Source organism: Rhinolophus sinicus, chromosome X (assembly GCF_036562045.2).
Source record: "Rhinolophus sinicus isolate RSC01 chromosome X, ASM3656204v1, whole genome shotgun sequence".
NCBI lineage: Eukaryota > Metazoa > Chordata > Mammalia > Chiroptera > Rhinolophidae > Rhinolophus > Rhinolophus sinicus.
Genome location: NC_133768.1, coordinates 19,252,968 through 19,270,600, shown reverse-complemented (window position 1 = coordinate 19,270,600; position 17,633 = coordinate 19,252,968). Strand labels below are relative to the sequence as shown.

General features: G+C 36.7%; 1 protein-coding gene and 1 non-coding gene across 5 annotated transcripts in view; both read right to left on the bottom strand.

The window, feature by feature from the left end:
- Nucleotides 1–17,633, bottom strand: part of POLA1 (DNA polymerase alpha 1, catalytic subunit) — a 313,058-nt gene that overhangs the window by 218,023 nt on the left and 77,402 nt on the right. For all 4 annotated transcript variants that reach the window (XM_074324218.1, XM_074324217.1, XM_019757051.2 and 1 more), the window contains exons 23-26: nt 16,523–16,622; nt 14,811–14,935; nt 10,183–10,332; nt 9,652–9,774 (exon numbers count right to left, since the gene is read on the bottom strand). In XM_074324218.1, the coding sequence (XP_074180319.1) occupies nt 9,652–9,774; nt 10,183–10,332; nt 14,811–14,935; nt 16,523–16,622 (498 nt within the window). The remainder of the gene's footprint in view (nt 1–9,651; nt 9,775–10,182; nt 10,333–14,810; nt 14,936–16,522; nt 16,623–17,633) is intronic.
- Nucleotides 15,459–15,588, bottom strand: LOC141569789 (small Cajal body-specific RNA 24). The gene has a single exon (XR_012493584.1).

Genomic DNA, 17,633 nt, shown 5'->3' with positions numbered 1-17,633 from the left:
AAACGTCTAAAGTTTTAGCGACCACTCCTTTCTGTGGGTGGACGCCGCTGAGTAAACATCGTTCAAGCCTCCCCTCCCACAGTCATCATGTCTATGTCAGAGCCTCCCAAAGAGCCTGAACAGCTGCGGAAGCTCTTCCTCAGAGGTTTGAGCTGTGAAACAACCGATGAGAGTCTGAGGAGCCGTTCTGAGCAATGCGGAGCTCAGACTGTGTGGTGATGAGGGACCCAAACACCAAGCACTCCGGCGGCTTTGGGTGTGTCAACTGTGCCACCGTGGAGGAGGTGGGTGCAGCCATGAAGGCAAGGCCACACAAGGTGGATGAAGAGTTGTGGGACCAAAGTGAGTTGTCTCAGGAGAAGATTCTCAAAGACCCGGTTTCTACTTTACTGTGGAAAAGATTTCTGTAGGTGGTTATTAAAGAAGACACTGAAGAACATCACCTAAGAGATTATTCTGAACAATGTGGGAAGACTGAAGTAACTGAAATCTGACTGACCCAGGCAGTGGCAAGAAGGGAGGCTTTGCTTTGATGACCTTTGATGACTAAGACTCTGTAGACAAGATTGTCATTCAGAAATATCATCCTGTGAATGGCCATAACTGTGAAGTAAGGAAAGCCCTATCTAAGGAAGAGATGGCTAGTGCTTCATCTAGCCAAAGAGGCCGAAGTGGTTCTGGAAACTTCGGTGGTGGTTGAGGAGGTGGTTTTGGTGGGAATGACAAAGGTGGAGGAAACTTTAGTGGTTGAGGTGGCTTTGGTGGCAGGCGTGGTGTTGGAGGATATGGTGGCAGTGGGAAAGGCGATAACGGATTTGGTAATGATGGAAGCACTTTGGGAGGTGGCAGAAGCTACAGCAATTTTGGCAATTACAACAATCAATCTTCAAGTTTTACATCTATGAAACGAGGAAACTTTGGAGGCAGAAGCTCTGGCCCCTACAGCGGTGGAGGCCAATACTTTTGCCAAACCACGAAACCAAGGTGGCTATGGCGGTTCCAGCAGCACCAGAAGCTATGGCAGTGGCAGAAGGTTTTAAGTACTGCCAGGAAACAAAGCTTACTTAGCAGGAGAGGGGAGCCAGCGATATGACAGGGAAGCTACAGGTTACAACAGATTTGTGAACTCAGCCGAGCACAGCAGTGATAGGGCCTAGCTGCTACAAAGAAGACATGTTTTAGACAGTACACATGATGTGGGCAAAAAACTCAAGGACTGTATTTGTGACTAATTGTATAACGGGTCATTTTCGTTTCTGTTCTGTGGAAAGTGAAATGCATTCCAACAAAGGGTTTTTAATGTATTTTTTTTTTTGGTACCAATGCCATTGATTGCTATGTAATAGTCTGATCATGATGCTGAATAAATGTGTCTTTAAAAAAAAAGTCTAAAGTTTTGGCTATTTTGAAAGAAACATTATTCCAGTGTTTTCAAGTATATACAGTAATTCAAGGCAAGCCTGAGCACAACTGACTTATCTCTATAGATGCAACATCATGTTAATAAAGTATAAATTATTCTATATACTTGAAATTTTTTATCATCACATTTCTCTCAAATTACTGAATGTCTAACATTATCATAATTTGGACTGGATTTTCATGGGGTATTTGCAAATTAGTGCTTCCTCTTGTCTTTATATTTACCAACATTACTTTCATCAATTTTCAGACAGGATACAGACAAACGGACAAGTAAATGTAGATGCTAATTAGTAAAAGTTCATCAACATACATGATCTGCAGTTAAGATGCCACTTACTTGACTAAAATTAGGTGTTTCTACAGAATTTAAAGGTATGTGAAAAGAACCTAGGCTCAAAAATCATTATTAATTTGTACTATGAATATGGTGACAAAGGGTAACCCGACTTATTGTGGTGATCATCTCACAGTGTATACAAATATCAAATCATTACATTGTACACCTGAAACTAATACAAAGTTATACGTCAACCATAACTCAATAAGAAAAAAAACAAAATTACAGAAAAAAATTGCACTATGAAGAATTTCAACTCATTCCATCTGAATTACAGCCAATTCTGAATTAGATGTGAATTAAAGCTGAATACGTGTTAGATTTGAAGAACTACAAAGAATTTAGAACCCTAACATCCCTGAAATTCAACAATAAAAAGAGAATAAAATAGTTTCTCTGGCTTAGAATTTTATAATATAAACTTCGAAAGTGAAAAGTAACCTGTGATCACTGAAAAACGATATTGCTTTTTTTAAACATAAAATATATTCTGCCAAAATATAGTAAGCCTACATTTCAGCCTTAAATGAAACTCTCTTCTCATATTAACAAAAATCAAAATGTTAGTAGGTCAGCTGAAATTAAAAGGAGTCTTAATGGTGACTATTAAGATTCTGGAGACAGAATTAGAACTCTTCCTTCCTACCACCCACACAGTTTCCATGGATCTGGTCTGGCAAGAAAATTCTTCACACTGCCATGTTTTAGGTGACAAAAGCATACATTTTAAAGGCTGAAGTTTCCCCACAACCGATAAAAGAAGAGGGCAGAGATGAAACATAAGAACCAGCAGTTCTTTACCATGTTTGTATCTTCGAGAATCTCTTAAATGCTATGCACTCTCCCCCCACAAAAGTACACATACGCGTGGACACACAAAATGTTGCATACCACTTCAGAAGATTCAGACCTTCCCTTTGCTCTACTTGGGTTGTTAAGAAATTCTCATATGACAGTCTAAGAACAAGTAAAACTTCAAAATCTTTATTTTTTAGGTGTCCAAAAGATGTTCTCCTTCTTTCTTACTACCTTTAGTGTAACTTCCTCCATTTTCATCTACTATGACCAAAGCTGTTAGAAATGAGAGTAACTTTTCTATTACATACGACTCTCTTTTAGACCAGAGGTCCACAAACTTCTTCTGTAAAGGGACAGAAAGTATATATTTTAGGCTCTGCAGGTCATTCGGTCTCTGTGGCCACTAATCAACTCTGTCAATGGAACACAGCACAAATGCCACCATAAACAAATGGCTGTGGCTGTGTCCCAATAAAATTTTGTTTACAAAAAAACAGGCTGTGGACAGGAATCAGCCCGTGGGTCATAGTTTGTAGACCCCTGGAATAGAGGAACAGGTTGAACAACTCCACAAGGAAGCAAACAGACAAATACAATTAGATCCCTAACTCATACCATCCCTAAAAGTAATTCCCAGAAGGATTAATGAATAAGGAAAGCTAAACTTTGCAACTTTTAGGAAAAAAATAAGGGAGAATGTCTGTCACTGAAGGGTGGAAATATTTCTTAAGGAAAAAAAAAACCATATAGTGTACAGAGGGGAAAAAATCAAATAGTTGGCATTAAAATAAAAAACTTCTGCACAATGAAAGACCACAAATAAAGTTCAAGGATAAGCCACAGACTAGAAGATATTAGCAACACAAATAACCAAAAAGGATCAGACTTTGAAAACCTAAGAAAAAATACTAAGAGACATACAGCCCAACAAATTAGGACACATATATGTACATACAGACAACTCCCACAAGAAAACTGAAGAGTTAAAACACATGAAAAGATGTTCGACCTAATACTTAGGGAAATGCAAATTCAAATCACAATGACATACCATTTCACACTCATGAGACTGGCAAAAATTTTAAATTCTGATAATAACAAATACCGACAAGAATGCAGAATACTTAAGTATTGTGCAATGTGTATGTTTGTAAGTATAGAGTAAGTTTAAAACCTCTCAATAGAAAAATAAACAAATTCAAAGAGTCAAAATTGTATTAGGTTGGTGCAAAAGTAATTGCAGTTTAAAAGGTTAAAAACAATTGCAAAAACCACGATTACTTTTGCACCAACCTAATATATCAAAATCATTTCCGATTTATTTTTAAATTAACCTGATCCTGTGATTGAGGGAGTCATGTATTGTAGCCCCATTGCCACGGATATGAATTTAGCTATTTGAAAGAATCAGCTTGCTATGATAAATTAAACGATAGTTCCTATCAATAAAATGTCATATACTTCTTGTGGATGTGCAAATTCCACTCCTACTAATACACTAGAGAAACTCTTGCACGTGTGGCACTATCTACTACAGCACTGTTTGTAATAGCAAAAAACGAAAACAAGTGAAAACTTGGAAGTCTAAAAACGTGGTCAATGGGAGAATAAAGGTACATTGTGCTAAATTTATTCACCAAAATATTATACAACAGGTAACATGAATAAATCAAAACTAAAAATGCATCAACATGGATATACTTAAAATGTTGTTTACAGAGTAGGGTTTTTCCTCTACTTTCTGTTTTTGGCAAACTGCAAAAAAAAAATATGTATAGCACGATACAGAAATGGTAAAAACTTTTAATGCACCACATGTATAGGCACACATTTACTGTCAAAGCAAAAACCACAAGCAAAAGCCCGAAACCAACCCTGAGTGAGCAATTACCTCCGAAGAAAAGAAATGAGTGAGGGTGGGGAGGAAAGGGTCTTTATATTTTATTGCGTTTAATTAAAAAAAAACACAACACAAAACTCAGTGTTTTAAGAAAAAAGATTGGAAAAGTGAAATTTCTATTAATTTCCAGATAAGATGAAAGACTCCCTTAACACTTATTTTTAAGATTCTCTGTTTTCACTCAGTCTCTTTTGCCACTGACACCAACAAAGGCCAAAGCCTCCTGCCTCCCCATCCCAGGGCCATTTCCAAGGGCTCCCAACAGGTGCTAGCACATTGCCAAGCGACTCCCAGGAAGGCTTGCCCAGACTGCAGTGTTTTCATGTAATGATTTGGATACATTTTCGAAATGCACAAATTTCAGCTCTGAACACAACTGAAAGCTAGGCAGTCTACAACTGGTTGGCAAGCAGGCTGGCAAAGAGTCATTTCAGCCTACTGGTGAGAAAATGAAAACGCATGGGCTCTATACCCAAACATTAGAGCATACATTCAATTTCAAATGCAATCAGAAATCCAGACCAAAAATCATTTTCTCAAGGGCACAGAAATAACAGAGTACAGAAATAAAACAATACCAATGTCAATAAGTACTAATTATTTCATAAAGACAAATATTACCATTACACTAAGGATTATGCAATGAGTATGCTTCTAAGTATGGAGTAAGTTCAAAATCCTCAAAAAAAAAAAAATCCCAACAAGTTCAAAGAGGCAAAAGTATACAGCAAAATCATTTCAATTCTCTTTAGAGTAGACTGATACTGTCACCGAGGGAGTCATGTATTGTAGCCCCATGGCCAGAAGTGTGAATTTAGCTATTTGATAGAATTAACTTGCTATAATGCCTTAAATGATTGTTCTTACCAATAATACTTACTATTCAAAAACCATCATTATTTTAAACACTAAACAGATTAGACTACTACAATTCTTTGGTCCACTGTTAGCCTTTATTAACAGTTTCAAAATTAATTAAAAGTCTAAAATTTAGACAGATTTGTGTCACTAAATGGCCTTCACTATTGTTCACAGAATCAAACCCTTAATTGATTAATGATCTCAGGGTGTCTATCGCCATCTAGTGAACAATCACTTCAATTACCACACCAGTCCCTTGACAACTGAGACTGGTGGTTCGAAATGTATGTCCACTTAGTGCTATTGACTTGCCCACTATCTTTTTTATGTCTCTTGAGACATACATTGAGAACACACACAAATTCAGATGGTATTTACAAAGATTCACTTTTGAGTGTCTGTAAACTAAGTTTCCATTATTACTTCTCTGGAAACACTGACTTCAGTTTTTTCAAGTAACTCACATGCTGTGAGATCCCTCACACAATTCCTTAACCATTAACTAAATCCTATAGCACAGAGAAATTAGAAATCATAGAAGAGTTTAAGTGTGAAAGATCACAGCTGAGAAAAGACAATATTGATGTCCATTTGACACAACGATTAGATTTTTATTACAAACCTGTTTTTAAAAGTACAATTAGTAATTACTCTGTGTACTCTAGCACCCATAATACATTTGATTACAGAAATTATTAGGTCACCAGAGCAAAAGCTGCATGATTCTGACAAAACTGAGCAGACACAAAATAAACTTAAAAATAAAAAGGGAGGGTGGCTTCATGGCCTACCCAGAGACTGTGTAATAATACATATTCAAATGCAAAATTTTATAACGTATTCAGATGACATGCTACCAGGTGGCCTTCTCATTAATTTCCACTTGAACCTTAATGTAATTTAACCTACAAGGATTTTAAAAGGAAACAACTTCTAGGCTCTTCAAGTTCTATATTATTTTGTCCCCTTCATCTTATTAAAAAAAAAAAAGACCAGTGTGATAAAGTTACAAAAGTATTCCAAAATCTCAGCAAACTGACTAATTTTACACTTCACCCCTCCTACCTCTTTAATAATCAAGAGATGCTTGAAATCACAAAGGCCTGATAGCATATGCAGAAGATGCTAGTAAACCCAAAGACAAAATATCATAATATTTCATTTCCCCAGTGCTAATAATTATCACCGACACTTTAACAGTCATTTTTATTTAAGGAAGTAATTTCTGTAAGTGGCTCTGAATCTTCTAGAATAAGATTACCAGGGAGCAACTGGATCATTATTATTTCTCATTAACCTCATGTTACTGTAAAGGCCCACTTTCCACAGTTGTGTTTAATTTATGGGAAGGAACAAAGAGGAAAGAGAAAAGGGGAAAGTAGAAATCAAGAATTTAAACCATATATGCTTATTACTAGAGTTGTCTGAAATTCTTTGATTTTTTTTTAGTGGGGAGAGCAGGGATTTTTATAGTTTATTCATTAAGATTTGCTATTGTTATATTTTATACAACAGAAAAATAAAAACCGAGTTTAAACACCCTATTAAAAATCTATCTAAATGAAAATATTGCCCTTAAAGTACAATGGATTAGGGGAGTAGGGGAGATCACTGGACAAATTTGGGGCTTATCATTATCAACAGTGCCCTTTTAAGCTTGCGGATTTCTGAGCCAATGCAGAAAATGTAACAACAGGGATTTCCCAACAGCAAGAGGCACTCTCCAAGGGAGTAAATTGTCAACTATTGCCTCTCGTGAGAAACTTAAGAGTAACCTTGATCCAATCTCAATAGTCAACCCATGTATTATCACCCAGTTGGGGCATAGTGAGTGCATTTCCTAATACAAAAATAAGACGGTATTCTATCAGAAGCCACTGGATACATACACAGAATAAAATTTAAATAATTTTAAAGTAAACTTAGCCTAAGAAACTGAAAACATCCTTCCCTCACTTCAACTAGCCCCTAAAACACTCATATCTTCTCGTAAATAAAGGCCTGTGTCTTGAAATGATTATCAAGAAAGATGATCTTCCAGGAATAAGAGGTAGAATATAAAGCAGACAGAGTCATGAAAGACACCCTGAGATGGGGCAGACAACCCTAACGTAGTGAAAGCCTTACAATCAGGAAGATATGGATTCCAGCTCAAAACAGCCACTCGTTAGACTAGACCTCTTTGAGTTGATCCTCCTCACCTGTGAAATGGTAATGTTATTACCTCTACTGATGGATTCTTGGGGGATTCCAATGAAATAATGCATCTGAAAGCTTCTCACATGTCAATGGTGTCCCATCCGTGTTCCGCCCTTCCTCACTGTGCCCTAAGCCAGGTCTTTGAGTTAGGGCTGCCGACAGAGGAGCGGCTCTCAGCATCCTGCTTGGGTCATACCAGCTAGATGTGCTGTCCACTATAGTAGATGCTAACCACATGTGACTATTTACAGTTAATTTTATTTTCACTTATTTTCATAATTAAATAGAACTCAAAACCCAGTTCCTCAGTTAGGTGGCACAAGCCTAAGTGCTCACGCACCCACTCTATCAGATAGGGCAGACGGAGAACATTTTCATTATCTCAAAGTTCTACTGGACAGTGCTGTTCTAGACTCTCAAGCAGGGATCAGCAAAATCTTTTTTTTTTTTTTCTGTAAAGAGCCAGAGAGTAAATATTTTTGGCTTTGTGGGCCACGCAAGTCTCTATCTTGACTACTCAACTCTGCTGTTGTAACCCAAAAGCAGCCATATATGATACATAAATGGATGAGAGTGACTGTGATGCAATAAAACTTTCTTTACAAAATTAGATGGCAGGCTAGCTTTGGCCCACAGGCCGCAGTTTTCCAACCCCTGTTAAAGTATCCTGGGTCCAGACCTCCAACACAAGCATTCGGCCCATACCACTAACTACCTTCTCAAGACTGACAGTCATAAATCCACTGACAGGAATCAATGGTTTACTGGAGTTGAAAGGAATTAGTATTTAACGCAAGTATTCTTTTACACATTAAGAAAAACCCATGCTAAAGCAGAAGTTCACAGTGTTTACAAAGTGACGGTACCTCAAATCTGTTTGGTATGTGGCCCACCTTTCCAAAGCCAGTAACTTTCCATTGGTAACTCGTCCTGACATATTCCTGGAATTGTGGGCTTCTGCAGCCAACATGCCTAGAGCGATCTACAAATTTCAAAGGTAACACAGCCAAGACAGAACGCTTAATCCCTCTTTCCCAGATTTCTCCATCTTAGGGAATGGCTCCACTAGCTAATCAGCTGTAAGACCAAAGGGAGGCATCCTCCTTGATTTCTTCCTTTCCCTTACTCTCTGACCTAATACACCAGCAAAAAAAGTAGCTCTCATGTCACTTAGGTCTCATTCTTCCTGTCTCCTAAAGAAGCCTTCCCTGATCAATTTAAACCAGCAGCCTTAACATTCTCTACCCACCACCTTGTTTGCATTTCTGCACAGCACTTACTTCTACCACATTCTTAGTTTTGCATTTGTTTATTCACTTACTTATAGTGTTTTCCCAAACGATTCGCTCCGTGCCCCAAGTCCCGACCTTATGCCCCTCTACACCCCCTGCCCTGCGTAGAATGTGAACCTCAAAATGCAGGGACCTTTTCTGTCTTGCTCCATACTCTACCCCCAGGGCCTAGGACAATGTCTGGAACATAGAAGACACTCAATAAATACACACACACACTTACTGGATGAATGAACGGATCCTTATTTGAAAGCCTATCTGTCTTCATAGATTGTGTAGATAAGATGCCTGACCACTGTGCTGTACACCTGAAGCTGAAGTAGAATAATACTGAATGTCAGCTATACATACATACATACACACACACACACACACACACACACACACACACACACACATTCATGGGACATGGAGTACAGCATAGGGAATATAATCAATGGTATTGTAACAGCTATATATTAGGTTGGTGCAAAAGTAATTGTGGTTTAAAAGGTTAAAAATAATTGCAAACACCGCAATTACTTTTGCACCAACCTAATATGATGTCAGAGGGGTCGCAGACTTGGGGAGGGGGCTATCACTTTTTGAGGGATGTAAATGTCTTATCGTTAGGTTGTTTTGTACACCTGAAACTAATATAATAAAAAAATTAAAATTAAAAAACCCTTTGCTTAACCCAGAATGAGTGAATGAATGGATAAATACTTATCTGTCTCATATTTGTCCTAAGAGGGTATTTGAAGTTGTATAACTAGGTAACAAACTTGGCTATCCCACACAGTAACATGTATAGTTAAAAAATACTCTCATTTTTGAGATGTGAATGTTACACCATTTACCTCCCTTCCTTTGTATGTCACCAAAGCAGCCAGTTGTTTGGCGTAAAATCTGCTGAAAGAAAATCCCAGGCAGCCGTACATGCTGTTTGCCGTGAGCTTCAAGGCCTTCTGTCGAATGTCATACTGCAGGCCACACAAGGACAGAAGACAAACAATATTTGCAGATAAGTGCTTCAGCATTACATTATATGTCTTTCTAGATCATCAGTGAGGAGAAACCCTCAATATCCCTGAGAAAAGAACTCTTAACACACTCAACCTGTCCTCCCAGAGCCATGATTTCCTGAACTGCTAGAAGCAAGTAAACATAGGCCCCAAAGCTCCTGAAGCCAGAAGGCTCTTGCTCAGACACAGCTCTGCAGATAAAGGCGCCTTCCATTCTGAGGCACTCTGTTATTTTGCAATGGTTTTCTACTTAAAACAAAATTAGCAAATGCATTTCTCCACAGCATCATGTTCCAATCATTCCTAGATAATCAAATTCTAAGAGCTGAGACTGTCCCTCAGATGTCTCTTAGTGAAAAGAAATACCTGAAGAACAAGGTCTGGATTTAAATCTTGCTGTTTCATTAGTTGTTTGACTTGCTTTCTCCGCTCTACCAGTTTCCGGATCTCTCTGGGCAAGATGCCCATTTCTAAGCTTGGATCTGGCAGCTCAGGGATCTGTTCTTGTTCTTCACCCTAATGAACAAACAGAAATTTCAGCTAAATCAAACTTCCATTAAATAAATTTCTAAAATAGTATTTGGTGGGAGCTTTACCTCATGATCACATCTTGGAAAGCGACTTTGCTGTCCGTAAAGGTCAACAATGCACGGGCGGTAAAGACAGAGCAAAGAGGGTTGCAGAACAAGTCAACACTGCCCTCTTTTCTCCCAATTCTATCAGCCCATAGTTCCCAGTATCTCCCGCCCCTCTGAATATTGACAGATGTATGTATAATTTACAGGGATGAACTTTTACACATGCTCCTCTCCTCTCTTCAACAAGATTGGGGAGGAACAAGTTCGGGGAAATTGTTTCTAAAATAAAAACACTAAGGGAGACCTCTAGGATTTAAAAAAAAAAGCCCAGTAACTAAACTACTATTTTAAGTCATGTGCACTACCCAACAAAATGCTGTAGAATTTCTAAAACTATGGAGAATCATAGCAATTATTGTAAATGTTTTAGACTAAAAAAATACAAATCTAAATACTAAATCAGCATATTTCTTTCAGGCATTTGCAGCACATACTTAAACAGGCCACGACATTTCTAAAAATTAATGCATATATATTCCTTAGTATATATGTACACCTTTTATCTATAAATTGCTTTACACTCAGTAGAATAGTAACATTTTAGAAAAGCAACCAGCAGTTTTGTTATATTAAAATTTACAGCAGGAAAAAGCAGAGAAAGCATTAGACCATTTTTCTCAAGGTTCCATTAATTCTATTAACAGACTGCAAAGAAAAGCCAGGTACATTTGCCCTTTCAAAGATTCAGAATTAAAAAATAAACCTCTTGGCTTAAAGTATGTCAAGTCAATGCCATTTGATAACCGAGCTTTTACAAAGTATCTGATTTTATAAATATCAATATCTTCAAATGAACAATCTTATAATAGAAACAGGGACCTATTGTTTTCCAATATAGCAAATGAAGATAGCAAATCCATTAAAGAGATCTTGGTATACATTCCAATTTATTTACAGCAACTATGAAGGTCAGATAAAAAGTAAACCGAAAGGATTTGGAGTCAGGAAATTTATAATCCACACCCAGCTCTACCACCACTAGCTATGTGGCACTAGCTGTTCGGAAGAGCAATTTAGGTACTGCACAGGAAAATGATACAGAACCAATAAATCGCTACATGTATAGTATTTCGTAGATGACCTTTAAAGACCCTTCCAACTCTGAAATGATTGTATTCTATATCCAGAATCCAAACTGGAAAGCTCAAATAAAATGGTGGGGGGCTGACACAGTAGGAGGACAGAGCCCAGAGAATATTATTAATCAAATGCAGTCACTACCTTTTGGGGATGTCTACCCAATACCTTCTCTGTAAAATTATCTTCCAGTCCCACAGAAAGGCCCATCCTTAGCAGTCATATTTGTACTCTGTAAACCCACTCCTGTGGTCACAGCTAATGGGACCAGGCAGGCTCACGGATCTAGGCAAGCCTGTAAGAGTCTCTCTTCTGAGAATATGGAACTAGGACTGAAAAACAGCTCCCAAGCATGTGGTTGGAACTAAGAGATGTAAATTCAGGAGCTAGAGGACAAGTAGACATCTTCTGCCACATGTACAAAGAAGCAGAGAAAAACCATATACGGAGACAGTATATTAATTTATATCTCTCACTGCTAGAGAACCACATCTAACCAAATTCCCTACTGACAGTCAACTGTATAAGCTTTATATATAAACTATTAAGTCCTACATAAAACTGTTGACTGATTGATCACTGGTTAGATTAAAATCCATGTGAGAGATTTCAAAAAGATTCTTTTAAAAAGGTTGTTTATTGAATAGAATTATTAAGCAATGCATTCACAGACAAAATTTAAAAGCCGGAAATTACAAGTGCTGGAGAAGATGGGGAACAACTGGCATACATGGACTGGTGGGAGTGTAAAATGGCACAACTACTTAGGAAAAATTTGACAGCTTCCTATTAAGTTAAACATCTGCTTCCCACACAAACCAGCAAATTCACTCCCTAGGTAATGACCCTCTCTCAAATGAAAGCACACGTCCACAAAAAGATCTGTACAAGAATCTTCACAGCAGCTTTATTAGTAATAGTCAAAAACTGAAGACAATCCAAATGCTCATCTCAGGAGAACAGATAAAGTGTGGACTATTCCTCAGCAATAAAAAGGAAACAACTACTGACAATGCAACAACATGGATGAATCGCAAAAACATTTTGCTGAACAAAAAAGCCAAACACAAGAGAATACATACTGTATCACTCCATTTATATGAAGTTCTATAACAGGTAAAATTAAGCTATGGTGATAGAAGTCAGATAATGGTTGACATATGAAAAGGCATGTGTGACATACCAAAACTCATGGGATGAAGCTAAAGCAGTGCTTGTAGGGAAACTTATAGTTGTAAATACCTGCATTACAAAGGAAGATTTCAATCAATAACCTAAACTTCTACCTTAAGAAACTAGAGAAAGAAGGGCAAACTAAATCAAAGAAAGCAGGAAAAAAGGAATACAGATTAGAATGAAAAAGGGAACAAAAAAGCAACAGAGAAAATCAAGGAAACCCAAGTTGCTTCTTTGAAAACATCGATACATTTGACAAACTTTTGGCTATACTGACAAAAAAAAGAAGTCTCAGATTACTAAAATCAGGAATAAAAGAGGGGACATTACTACTGACGTTAAAGAAATAACAATGATTATAATGGAATACTATGAACAACTTTATGCCAATAAATTAGATAACCTATATGAAATGGACAAATTCCTAGATAGACACAAACGACTGAAACTGACTCAAGGATAAATAGAAAATCTGAAAACACCTATAACAAGAGATTGAATTAGAAATCAAAAAAAGAAAAGTCTAAGACCAGATAATTTTACTGGTGAATTCTACCAAATTAAATAATTAACATGAATCCCTCACAAACTAGCCCAAAAAACAAAAAAGGAGGGAATGCTTCCCAACTCATTCCATGAGGCCAGTATTATCCCAATACCAAAACCAGACAAAGACATAACAGGAAGATAATTACACACCAACAACCCTTATGAATCCAGACCAAAAAAACTCAACAAAATACTAGCAAATCAAATCCAGCAACATATAAAAAGGATAATACACCAAAATCAAGTGGGATTTATCCCAGGAATATAGGTTAGTTCGATACTCTCTCGTAATAAAAAACACTCAATAAACTATGAACAGAATGGAACTTCCTCAACCTGATAAAGGCCATCTATGGAAAAGCCACCGTTAACATCATACTTAACGGTAAAAGCCTGGATGCTTTTACCAAAGATCAGGAACAAGACAAGGGTGTCTGCTCTTGCCACTTCTAATCAACATTGCACTGGAGGTTCTAGTTAGGGCAATTAGGCAAGGAAGAGAAATATGAGGCATCCAGATTGGAAAGGAAGAATTAAAATGATCTCTATTCACAGACAACATGATCCTGTATACAGACAATCCTAAAGAATTCACAAAACTATTAGAACTAATAAATGAGTTCAGAAAGGCTGCAGGATACAAAAATCAATCTACAAAAATCAGTCATATTTCTATACACTAGCAATGAACAATCCAAAAATTAAATTAAGAAAATTCCATTTATAAAGCATCAAAAAGAAATAATTAGAAATAAATTTAATTTAAAAGTGCAAGACTTGTACACTGAACACTAGAAAACATCACTGAAAGAAATTAAAGACCTAAATAAGTGAAAAGACCCAATTTGCACAGATTAGAAGACTTAACATCGTTAAGATGACAATATTCCTCAAATTGACCAATAGATCTAATACAATTCCTATCAAAATCCCAGCAGCCATTTTTGCCTGAATTGACAAGATGATTCTAAAATAAACAAAATGTGACATACGTCCATACAATGGAATATTATTCAGCCATAAAAAGGAATGAAGTACTAATACATACTACAACATGGATGAATCTTGAAAAGAGTATGCTAAGTGGAATAAGCCAGATACAAAAGGTCACATATAATTCCATTTATATGAAATGTCCAAAATACACAAATCTATAGAGGCAGAAAGATTAGTTGCTGCATAGATCTGGGAGGGATGGAGGGACTGAGGCAAGTTACAAGTAAAAGGTAGGGGTTTCTCTGGGGAGTAATGAAAATGCCCTGTAATTAACTGTAGTGAAGGTTGCAAATCCTATGGATACATGAACAGCTATTAAATTTTACACTTTAAATGGGTGAATTGTATGGTATGTGTATTACATTTCAATAAAGCTGTTAAATAAAAAAGACAGAACTAGTCGGAGTCTCCTTCTACCAATTTTCCCCTTTTTCTGACCACTAAACAAAGGTATACTGTATCTAAGAGGGAAAACTAAATGCTAACCCCTTTGATTCTCTTCCTTCTTTAAACACTATTTGTAATCTCAATTTCAAAAGCCCCCAGATGAATACAAACCTCTGTAATTTTTTGTGCCTCTGAAGCAACTCTTTGCACTGTTGTAAAACAAATGTTGAATTCCTGAATGATGGAAGGATATAAACTGTTGAAGTCCAGAAGCAAAATGAACTTATCATAAAAACCTGCAATAAAAAAGCCAAATGTTACAAAAAGTCTTTTTTGAAAAAGCAGATTTGTCGAAACATCACATTAGAAGTAACTACACTCTGAAGTATATTAGAAACAATATACTATCCAGAGCTGTAAGGTAAACAAAAGGAAAAAACGAGTCGACTACCAATCCCTAAAAATGACTTGGATTATAGTGAAAACTCAGGTCACAAAAGAAGAGATCCTCTCTCACCTTAAAATCAGCTAAAAGTTACCCTTTCCCCAGCAGTCCCCAAAGTATACCATTATGATGGGCAAACATCTTCCCATATCAATTACTTTAGTCACATCCATTTCAAAAAAATGTTAACTTCTCCTTTAAGTAAGCATTCCCTCCCACCTACCCTCCCACCTCCACCCCAAAATATTTAGTGATCTCTACCAGTGAGTGGTTGGTTACATATATATTTTACTATCATACTTTCAAAGAATAAAATGGGCAACCCACTTACTTGGATACAAACTGTGCTAAAATCAGACAAGAGATGTATATATAAATGTCAGTAGTGGAACAATCCACCCTTTTTACTGGCAAAGGATGAAAAGGAAGCTATTATATTTCTCTAGGACATTCACAAAGCGTTTTCTTCACCTTAAGAAGAAACTGAATAAACATAAATGTCCACTATTTATATATATATAAATAGTTTACTCTGTGTCAGGCTCTATACTAAACAATCACTTCTGTTGCTTAAATCCCTGTGTGGTAGATCTTATTCTTATGTCCATTTTACAGAAGAGGAAACTGAGGCTTACAGAGGTTAAACAGGAAGCCCAAGATCACACAGTCAGAATTCAAGCCCAGACCTACCCAACACCAAAGGACTACTGATCTGTTTTATTATAACTAACCAATAATAAAAAAATTTTCCTACTCAAGATTTCAAGTTACTTGATAAAATTCACAATAATTCCTATACAACAACGTGAATATACTTAACACCACTCATCTGTACACTTAAAAAAGGTTAAGATGGTTAAAAAAAAGATTCTTTCTACTTTATGTACCATAAACATCTCCTTTGCTATACATGACAAGAGGGAAACATTATTCTCCTGTTAAAGTTCAGTTTGGGGGTTAGTGTCTGTACTTTCTTTAATTTTGCTGTCCAGTTGAACTGGTCCTGGCAGGCTGGGCAAAGGCGGAGCCCACCGTCCAAAAGTGGGTGGGAGAAGACAAATAGCTGTATACTAGATGAGGGGTTGGCAAACTCTGTGCGGACCACATACAGCCTACCCCCTCTTTGTGTACCACTCAGGAGCTAAGAATAGTTGTAACATCTTTAAATGGTTGAAAAAAAATAACAAAACAGTATTTCGTGATATATGAAAATTACACAAAATTTAAATATCTTGGAACAGCAAAAAAAAAAAGGATTCATATTAATTCATGCCAGGTGACTGGCAAACAAGATTTCCACGTGAACATAAGACACAAAATAATGTCCTATGTGCTAACCTATTAAATATAATTCAGGTATTCTAGTTTCTCAAGCCTAGTTCTGCATGAAGAAAATTCCTTAACACCAGTGGCAACCCAGTTCACTGTCCAGTCTTACCAACTTTAGGGTCCAATACCAAGCCTCCAGCATAAGCTGCTTTCTTTCGTCCTTTCTTGTATTTACTGGTATCTCCATCAATGTCTTCATCTTCATCTACCTAATATCAAATGGAAAGATAACTTCACCAGTCAGCAACTCACCAACTGATTAAGAAGTTTTATGATCCCTCCCCCTTTCCAAAGGCAGTACACAGTTCTAATAAACATTGTTTACTTTTAGTTAGTGGCCCTACCTGTGAGTAAGACAGTTACTGTAATATGTTCATGAATCCAAATGAATGCCAAGCATGGTAGGTACTGAAACAAAAACTATTATCTCTGAGCTAATAAATATGCAATTTCTACTTTAAAATATTTTTGAATTCATAAACTTCATATTTTTAAATCAAGGGATGCTAAAAATACCATTCTTCATAGTATGTAAAATTTGAGATTAAGGAATCCCCTTAAATTGAAACTAACATTCATGACGTAAAAATACAAAATATCTCATAGATATTACCATTATTCTCATCAATATAGACACCTTAAAATAAGTATATGTCCATATACTGGAAATTCATTCCCAAGTAGTTTATTAATGGGCAACATTAAATGCCTCAGCAGATGTCAAATTTCTCTGTTAATATTCCCTGTAACAATTTTGATAATGTACGTAAAACAAGCAAATACAAGAACCTGAATCATTTTAACATTAAATTCCCATTCTGAATCAATTACTATAAGTGCCAATAACACAAGAGATAAGCTAAGTTTTAGGTCCAATGTGATGGAGGCCACTTCACAAACCTGAAGTGGTGACTTTAATCCTACTAGTACATTAAGAATGCAACAATGAAATACAAAAATAAAGACTCACGGGTTTAAGGAAGTGAAAGATTTAATTGGCGTGTAACTTTGGATAGGACTAAGGTGGAGAAACAATTTCCCATCAGAGAGACCTAATGCCTCCCTCAAAGAATGTCATAGTTCTTAAGTAATTTTCAGCTGTACAGAGGAAAGAAGGAAATGACCACACAAACACAACAAAACTTCACTTGGTTTCTACATTATACAGGGAATTAATTATTTTGGAAGCAGGTGTTATCACAGCAAAAAAAGCTATACAG